Below are 10129 nucleotides of genomic sequence, written 5' to 3' on the forward strand. Positions count from 1 at the left end.
CCAAGATTCGTGCGTGCAGAGATCAAAGGTTCAACGACGCGTGCTGATTTGGCGCCACGACATATACCAACTTAAACGATACAGTATATGGCCAAGACTTGGGTTCTGCAAATTAGTCAACCGATCGATGGAATCGCCGGGAACGGAAGCCAGCAATTTCGGTGCAGACAGGTAATGTAACGCGGCGAGTTCGTGGTTTCTACTCCAAATTTAGGGAGAGATTTGAAACGGAAGCCATAAATAAAAGGAAAATCCCTCCTGGAAAGGAGAAGGATTAACTATCGAGGGCCGGTCAATCTCGTCGTCAGTTGCTTTCTCACTCAGGCCAGGGCCAAGGATAGGGGACGCGGACGCCAACCAAAACCCGGTCACGCACCATAAATACTCGGCTGCCTGCCATCTACGGACCTCCTTTCTTTGCCACCCTGCCCGCCCGTCCCCTCGCCGATCGATGACCGCACCTCCCACCACATCTCACTAACTCCGGCCAGGGACGCATCGCCTTGGCTGTATATATAGGAGCGAGCGGACGACCCGCGCGCCCCATCAATCGCCATGGCCTCCGTGGACCTGCAACGCCTGCGCCACATGTTACTCACCACCGGCGCCGGCGCCGGCCACCACCAGCTCCCCTACGCCGCTGCTATGCCAGCGAGTGGGCCTTGTTATGGTGCTGCGCTGCCGAGCCAGCGGGGGCACCAGTCCTACGCGGACCTCTTCACGCTGCCGCCGCCGCCGCCGCCGATGACGCCGGCCCCGTATCAGTGTTCAGAGTTCTTGGCGGCCGCGGCTGATCTGGCGAAGAAGGGCGGCATCCCCGACGGTGTTCAGGAAATGATCACCAAGAAGCGGAGGCGCGACGAGCGGTCGTCGATGCTTAGCGCGGCCGACGTTCTTGCGGACCACGCGCAGCAGCAGACCATGGACGTCGACCGCATCCTGCTAAAACATGTAAGTCCCGTGATCAAATCGTCACCGTCTCGATCGATGCTTGGCGTTTCAGGCTTCAATTTCTACTAGCTTTTGTTAACCGCTGTCGATGATGCAGGCGAAAAATATGTGGACTGCTTTGGCAGAGCAGAGGCAGAACCACACGAGGCTCATCGTCTCCACCGTGGAGGCCAGGGCGGCGAAGCGGCTCAAGGCCAAGGACGAGGAGATTGAGCGGATCGGGATCATGAACTGGGCGCTCGAGGAGCGCCTTCGGAACCTGTTCATGGAGGCCCAGATGTGGCTCGACGTCGCGCAGTCCCACGAGGCCACGGCCAACGTGCTCCGCGGCGACCTGCAGCGGGCGCTCGACTCCCAGGCGGTCCGTGGCGGTGGAAGCGGCGACGGTCAGGAGGACGACGCCGAGTCGTGCTGCTGGGGAGAGAACCAGGTGCCTTTGTGCGCGGAGGAGGAGGTGGGCACACCGGCAGTGGAGGAGCGTCCCGCGACAGGAGCAGGAAGGTGCAAGGGGTGCCGCGAGGGCGCGGCCGTTGTGCTGCTGCTGCCGTGCCGGCACCTCTGCGTGTGCGCGTCGTGCGCGGCCGCGGCGCAGGCGTGCCCGGCGTGCGGAAGCGCCAAGAATGGCAGCGTCTGCGTCAACTTTTCGTGATGCGGGACGAATAGTTTTAGAGTCGACATCTTGTTTCCTTGTGAAACTTACTAGAGTCGACTTTTGTTTGTATTCTTTTGTTCACTTTTCTTGTTGTTGTTGACGGGGGTGATAGATAGGAGGATGGTTGGATGACATAGATTGATAGATATTAGAGGATGAGTTTCCCTTTTTTTTTGTTTGATTAGTTTAGCTTTTTGCTGAAGCTGTTGGATGAATTGTTCAACAAGAAGAAAAACAGTTCGTAGTATTGCAGATTATTATAGACGAAGTGCGCGGCCTGCAAGCCACTTTTTACCGGAGCCGGTATGTACTGCAAGCCACTTGAAGATTGGTGCGTGCTGTCTATATGCATACGAGTATTCCTTTGTATACTGTTGAACAACACCATATGAAATGTATTGTCAACTCTTCTCAGAACTTTTTGTCAGTACGATTGCATGCATGACTCACAAATACTATCCTCCTCTAGCTCCCATAACAAAGATAGCATTTAAGTTTCTTTTGACATTTTCAACGGTTCATATCTCTTAAATCAAAATTACGTATGTGATATTTTATATATTTGATCTCCAGGTGTTAAGACCTTTAGGATCAATATTGGATACATTTCAAATAAGTTTAATTTTCAACATTTCAATTAACTTATTTCACTCTATATTCTGTGTGAAACTGCTTATTTCAGTGTTTGAAATTGATAGAGTATTTGTGAAGCGAGTGAAATATATCTTTTATAAATGAGTGAAATCGTTTACTGATATTAGTGGAATTAGTGTAACTCCAAAATAGAGTGAAAATATTTATTTGAAATGAGTGAAATACATGTTTGAAATCTATCCGCGAAATATATTCAGAAATGAGTGGATTTAGTTTTGTAAAGAGTAAAATATGTTTTTATAAATGCGTGAAAAGTGTTTTTTGTATAATTAAATCATATATTGAAATGAGTGAAATATATCTTTTGTAAATGAGTTTAATGCCTTTCCCAAATGGAGTGAGATCTATCTTTTAGATATATGTTTTTTGCATTGAGTGAAATCAATCTTGAAATATGTTTTCTTAACTTAGCGAAGTATGTTTTCTCAACTAAGTGAAATTATTTTTCTGAAATGTGTGACATTAATTTCTTCAGATGAGTGAAATTGGTTTTTTGAACATAAAGAGATGAATTTGTTTTGAGATGATTGAAATCACCTTTTCCGAAATGAATGAAACTATTTCTTTTAACGACTAAAAAATCTGTGTTTTCCCAACTTAGTGAAATATGTTTTCTCAAATGAGTGAAATTATTTTTTTGAAATGAGTGGCATCAGTTTCTTCAAATGAGTGAAATTGGTTTTTTGAACATAAATAAATGAGTTTTTTTAATGATTGAAATCGGCTCTCTGAAATGAGTGAAACAAGTTTTTGAAATGGATAAAATCTACGTTTTCTAATGTATGAAATAGGCATTTTACAACAAGTGAAATCCATTTTTAAATGACTGAAATCCTGTTTATGTAGTGTGAAATTATTGAAATAGTAAAATTCAAACTAGCCATAATGTATACAAAAACGGTCTTGTTATAAAGGTCTTATCATTCTGAATTCAAATATACAAAAAACAAATCACAAACGGGAATTTGGTTCATAAGTTATTTACCATTCAAAATATAACCAGGAAATAAAATGCAACAATTTTGCTTCGGGTGAGAGAACACATGCGTCGTCCTTTTCTTCTGACTGACTCTCTCATACACTAGTAGAAAAACATCTATTAGTCCCGGTTCGTAAGGGCCTTTAGTCCCGGTTCATGAACTGGGACTAATGGGTCGTTACTAATACCTCCACCCATTAGTCCCGGTTCAAACACGAACCGGGACAGATGTGCCGCCACGTGGCCGGTCCGCCGAGCCCAGTCAGGGGGGCCTTTGGTCCCGGTTAGTGGCACCAACCGGGACCAAAAGTCCATGTTTTTTAGAAAAGTGGCTGCTTTAGGGGTTTTGGGGGTTATTTTTAGGTTGTTATTAGCTAGCTAATAGAGAGAAGTGTCCTCTCTTATATCTTCGTCCTTGGTTTACCAACGCTGCTGCTATGTTCATTTTACCCGCTGATATAACAACTCATGGATGCTCGCATCATACATCATCATATATAATAACAAGTCCTACTAATCATGCATCATCATACAACTTTTACTCGTTATTAATAATAAGTCATACGATCATCATCCTCATAGTCATCGAACTAAACCCTACATAATTGTTCTTAGCACATGATCATCAGTATCAGGTAGGACCTAAACACCCATAAGGTAAAATAGCATAAAACAATATAGACCCTGACTCTCCATTATGAAGAATGGTGATCATCCTGTCTCCAATTCTTGCCCTTCGCTGCCTTTTGCTTCCAAGAAGCTCCTTACGACTGTCCATACATTTTTTCCATTCTTTGATTGTCATGTCTCCACTTCTTTTAGAAATCCGGTATGGACAGTTGAGATTCGTAGGAAGACCTGGTTGTATGTTCAAAACATGAAGGATACTGTGCGTATACATCAGATGAGGCACACAATCATTCGGGATTATCTGTTGAAAAACATAGTAATAACTTCGTAGTTAGCAATGATGTACTAGTTTTAGAAGTGTGCAAAAAGATGCACGGATGTCGTAACAGTAAAAAATCTTACCAGGGTATCTCCATGGTAGTTACCGTAGTTCAACACGTGCACTAGTGGCACGTATTGACCATAATGTTGAGGAGTTTGATTGTAGATATTGTAATTCTCAAGATCAGTACAAAATGTGACCAGATGATTTTTCTCCTCATAAGTTAATTCGGAGCCTTCAGTTTAGTAGGTTCTGTCTACCATCTTCCGCACATTCTTTGAAGAATGAAAATAAGCTGTCAATGGAAATAAGTTGTCAACTATTTTGAAATAAACAATATAAATTACTTAATAACTATGTTAAGCTCACATGAGGGAAGAATTGGAGGTGTATCCACAAGGACCCAAATCTAAGGTCTCTCTTGCTCGATTGTAGGATCACCAAGATCCATGGTGACAAGCATACCCTCATCAAGACCATACATCTTCCAAAGTGCTTCCCAATTTTTGCAACCAAAATGGGTTACACTCTAACCATTGTACAACTTTACTTAAAAATCCACACCATGATGTGTACTTAGAATAATTTTTTGGTTTCCATACTTTCATGGTCTTCAAAACCCATCCTCTCCAAGACATAGCGTCTTGCAAAGCATGGGATAAGCTAGTCGAATTTGAAAAGATGAAAAATACACGTTAAAATAGTTGAAGTCGTGCTTAATTACGAAAAAAACTACTGTCGTCATTGCGTACCGTATGAACATCGAAGGTCTCCTCGAGCTTAATGCTGAAGCGCCGATCTTCGTCCAGCTCAATGAACCTGTCGCACATACCTCGGTCGTCGTGGCACCAGTCGCACTCCCCCGGGCGGTTTTCGTCGTCCGAGTACGACATTTCCGGCCTATGTTCATAATTCAAATATTAAACTAGATTATTAATCACGGGTTGACTATCGGTGATGTACGTAGCTCCTCCTTTCATTTCCGAGTGCATTATTACACCAAATTATCTAGCACACGGGAATGAAGGAGAACTTATCCAATATGAGCATTCAATAAGCAAAACCAAATCATAAAATAAATTAGTGTTCAAATTAGCATGCATTCAATAATTATAAGCAAAAGTACATCATCTCTTGGTGTCCGTACATCGTCGAATATTATCACTAATATAGCATCACTAATACAACTAGAACCGTAGCGCCCGACGGGTATCGTCGCGGGCGGTGGACACGCAAAGATAAGGAACCATCACAGGATCATAGCTCCAGTGAGATCCCTGAAGAACCTGCCAGGTATTGTTGAACCTGCCCTCCAATGCAACCATGTAGCGACGGACGTGCTCGTCCTTCTCGCTGACATGGTGACGTACCACCTCCGCGGTGTCCGGAAGCCTCAGCACTGTCACTGGCCCACGCGACCGCCACCAAACAAGGATCGGGTCAACAACGGGCTGCCTCCTCACCAACCTACGTCCCTCGGAAGGTAGCACCTCCCAATACCAGCCCGGCGGAGTCCAGTCCCGATCATGGCCCTGATCAAGCAGGCCTCCACCACCGAGTCGACGACGACGAGGATGCGGGATAGGCATCGCCGATGTCGATGCGGGAACTACTTCTATATATAGTTAAATAAAGTAGTTTTATTAATTAAATCAACTATCTAGTTCAACTACTAAGCACTTACTATAAATAAATAAAGTAGTACTTACTAAAAACAAACTACTTCTATATATAGTAAAATAAATTAGTTTAATAAATCAAGTAGCTAGTTCAACTAATATGAAGCACTTTCTCTTCTTATTTTTTTTCCTTTTTCTAAATACTATGAACAAAAAAATCATTAAAATTCTATGAACAAAATTAATTACACAATCTAAATATCACCAAAAAATCTATTAACAATAATATCACCAAACATGCATATTCAACAATAGTATCACCAAAAAAATCTATTAACAGAAAAAAAATCTAACATAATATGAACAAATTAATTACACAATCTAAATTGCACAATATGAACTACATATCTAAATTACTACACATCTAATCTAACAAAAAAAATCTATGAACTACAAGAAAATCTAAAAAAATAAGAATAAGTTGCTCACGGCCGGCGACGGCAGGGCGGGCGGCGACGGCGTCGAGGCGGCGCGGGCCGGGGCGACGACGTCGGGGCGGCAGGGCGGGCGGCGACGGCGCGGGGCGGGGCGGGGCGGCGACGGCGTCGGGGCGGGGCGGGGCGGCGATGGCGTCGGGGCGTGGTGGCGATGGTGAGGTGGTGGCAGGGGACGGCGCGCCGCGTCGGGAGAGGAGGAGGAGAGATCGAAGTGGGGATGCGGTTCTCAAATTTTCCTAAGTGCTACTTACATAGCAAAGGCTTTGGTCCCGGTTCGTGGCAAAAACCGGGACTAATGCCCCCTTTAGTACCGGTTGGTGCGACCAACCAGGACCAAAGACCTCTTTTCAGCAGCCCAAAGGTCGGGAAACAAAGACATTTCGTCCCGGTTGGCGGCTCCAACCGGGACAAAAGAGGGGCATTGGTCCCGGTTGGTGCCTCCAACCGGGACTAAAGAGAGGCATTCATACCGGTTGGTGCCACCAACCGGTACCAATGCACCCGTCTAATTACTTATTTATTTTCTGCAGCTGTTTTTTAGTTAATTCTTTCTGCAGCTGTTTTTAATTAGTCCCACCTCGCCAAGCGAGAGGCACTATTTAATTAATTTAGATCCAATTAATTTAGATCCAATTGTCCAAATATTTCTTTGAATCTATAGAAAAATTGCTCGACTGCGAAGAGGTTGGTTGCCCAATATCTAGCATCCATTCGCGAGGAGGAGCTTCCTCAAACGTTTCGTTCGCCGGGGGGAGGTCCTTTAGCGATTTGCCAGCGGGGAGGGTCATGGAGACCCCCGGTTGGCCCAAAGGCCCACTAAATTGTTTTTTTTTCAAGAAAATGTGATGAACAAAAATCAGAAAATGCAAATATGCCACAGAAGTTGCCATGTTCCTAGTCATCACCCCAAAAACTTTGCTAGAAAAAGTGGCAGTATACAAAAATGCCACCTCTCAATATTAAAAATGCCATCCTCTTAAAATAATAAATATGCCACCCTCACAATAATGAAAAGGCCCCATCTTATTATAAAATAAAAAACTTTCTCTTATAAATAAAACTGCCATCCTCTAATAATGAAAATGCCGTCCTCTTATACTAAAATTTTCATCCTCTCATATTATAATAAAAATTCCATCCTCTTAAATAAGAAAAAATGCCATCCTCACAATGATGAAAATGCCACTCGACTATAAAACAAAAAGAGTGACATGCTCTTATAATAAAAAAATTTACATCCTCTTGTAATACAAAATGCCATCCTCTTATAATAAGAAATGACATCATCTTATAATAACTGCAGTAATAGAAAGTAAAAAAATTCCGTATTTTTGGACAATTAAAAAATAAAAAATCTTTCAAATGCTAAGTTAGATATAAAAATCGTTTTTAACACAAATGTTCACAAACCACCTCGCGATCCCATTGGCAAAAGGCGGCGTATTCTCGCGAGAGTTCTTGAGTTGGGAACCTCCCCTCATGTGCCGTTTTCACATTTTTTGGAGACTTCCTTTTTGGAAAAACTAGTGTTCGCTAGGAACTGGCAGACAACGAACGCCTTCAGCATCAGACATGGCATTGCCCCTGCGTTGTGATCCGTGCAACAGCGATGTGGACGTTCGCTGGGTTGGCCTCCCATGAAACGCCAGCCAGATAAAATTTCCATTATTTCAGTTGCATTCATGAGGTGGTGAAGAAGGCAGGGCGAGTTTACCGTGGGGGCACCCTGGGCTCGTTCAAGTCGCTTGAACTGTCGAAAACTAGGATCTGTATTGAAAAATAACGTGCAATTACTTAACTGGGCCAGCTAGGCCGTTTCCTAGCGTCTTGTGCTTACTCTTAGTAACCAGCAGCAATAGCCATAGGCCCATTTTCTAATTTCAATTGTTGGGCTATAATTAGCCACAGGCTCCTGAATGCATTAATGGAAAGCTGAAGGAGATGAATCGATCGCTCATGACATTCTCGAGCATGGTCATCTATGCAAGATGGCGCCTTGCAACTGCGTTGGGTCTGCTGCACGCCTCCGTGCCCTAGCTAGAAGACGGAAGGCGACGACCGGCGGCCGCAGGGGAGATTGTGAGGTCCAATCACAAGGCAGCAAGCAACATCAAACCAGCGACGGCGAGGGCCATCGGTGTGGCATGCAACAAACTACATGAGCTATTCTCCATAATTTACAGAGAAACTCTGCAGTGATTTTTTTTGTGGATCGAGAAATTCTACAGATAAATGCTGATCGTGCCCATTTCTAGTTGGACTTGTTAGAATTGTGAAGTTCTTTCTTGATATTAGGCCTTGTTCGGTATTCATCCACTCCTAGAATCTACGCAGCGGGCAAGCTGCAACTCTGCCAATTTGAACTGCAGTTCCGCCAACTCCCGGAGCGGAGCATTACCGAACAGCCCCTTAATGCACATAACAGTTATCCTTAGTTTTACTGATACTTATGATTCTTGATGGCTCAAAGTGAAGTGTTCTAACTTGTGCTGTGCCCAGGCTTTGAAAATGTGCTAGCTTGCCACTGGAAGAAGGTGTTCATCACCTAGCAGCGCATGGGGCGAAAGGTTCGTTAGGATTAAGGTTTAGAGATCTAGCCAAAAAAAAAAAAAGATAGGAACCAGATTCAAATGTTATGATCCACAATAAAGATTGTCTTTCACGTAAACATAAGACATGAATTCCAAATCCTTAACAGTACAAAATAACAATCATGATCTCGTGTTCCTAGTAATGGCGAGTACATGTATATATATTCTCTGGAGGGTGCATCACACTGGTTCCAAACGATGCTATGAAGTCACAATGCATGGACCCAAGTCTCGTGCCACACCAACCAAGTGACAGTGAAGTGGACCATCATATGTGTCGTGCCATTTGCCAACCCATGCACAACGATTTGTGCAAGCTGCATTGCCTCCATTGTCTTCTGTTGGTCGACGAAAGCCACACATGCTGCAGGAAGCTATGTTTCCTTCCCCGTTCCTCGGCGACTAAGGCAAACTCTCTTGCTTCGCCGCCGAGTCCGTGGATTCACCATCCCTTCATCTTGCACAAGTCATTATTTGCAGTTTATTCCCATGCATTTGGTCCCATTCTATCTTTCTGTCTCACACTCATTTTATGCGGTCCTGCTTTTGATGCTTGTTCTATCCACTAGCATTATTGATCGACGTGATATTTAACTCCGGGTCAATTTTTTGTGCGCTTGGCAAGAATTGTGGTGCGGGACACAATACAGAAAACGAACAAGGCATGGAGCCATGGAGACCGATTGTTGGTGTATGTGATGTGACGAGAAGGGAAGGGGGGGGGGGGGGGGGCGCATAGTACTTCTACACCACACGCGATGCATCATCTCGATTGTATCTACATGTATTCCCTCCGTTCAAAAATAGATGTGGCAGGCGTTTTCTTTTGCAAAATGGTCCCTTGCAATTTCCCAACACAACCCGCAGTCCCTCGTTCCTCGTCATCGCTCTCCTACCTCACTCTCGTTCTTCGTCTTTGACGCCGGCCCACGCGACCTTGCTCCCTCTCCCCCTCGCCCATGCTGCCTAGCTACCCCCTCCCACCCCCGCCACCCCACGCCGTCAATGCCTTGCTTCCCCCCACACCACGTGGCCGCTGCTTGCTCCCCTCCACCTTGATATGAAGGTTGGATTGTTTTGGAGATCACCTCTTCCCGCAATCCTCGCTCTTCTGAGTGATAGAAAGCCCCCTCCTCCCGCGACGCTCCCGCGAGCGTCCGGAAGGCTAACCCTAGCGCCGCCGTCCACCCTCCCCTCCTCCTCTCCCCCTCCCTCGCCGCCGCCAGGGGGCGCG

The 10129-nt window shown here is 44.9% G+C and overlaps 1 protein-coding gene across 1 annotated transcript; it reads left to right on the forward strand.

Moving 5' to 3' along the window:
• Nucleotides 1-397: 397 nt before the first annotated feature.
• On the forward strand, nt 398-1902 carry LOC123161851 (probable BOI-related E3 ubiquitin-protein ligase 3). The gene is made up of 2 exons (XM_044579673.1): nt 398-951; nt 1049-1902. Exons 1-2 carry the CDS (start codon nt 556-558, stop codon nt 1598-1600), a joined length of 948 nt encoding a protein of 315 aa, XP_044435608.1. The 5' UTR covers nt 398-555; the 3' UTR covers nt 1601-1902.
• The last annotated feature ends 8227 nt before the right edge of the window (nt 1903-10129 follow it).

The sequence above is a fragment of the Triticum aestivum genome, chromosome 7B (genome assembly GCF_018294505.1).
Source record: "Triticum aestivum cultivar Chinese Spring chromosome 7B, IWGSC CS RefSeq v2.1, whole genome shotgun sequence".
NCBI classification, from domain to species: domain Eukaryota; kingdom Viridiplantae; phylum Streptophyta; class Magnoliopsida; order Poales; family Poaceae; genus Triticum; species Triticum aestivum.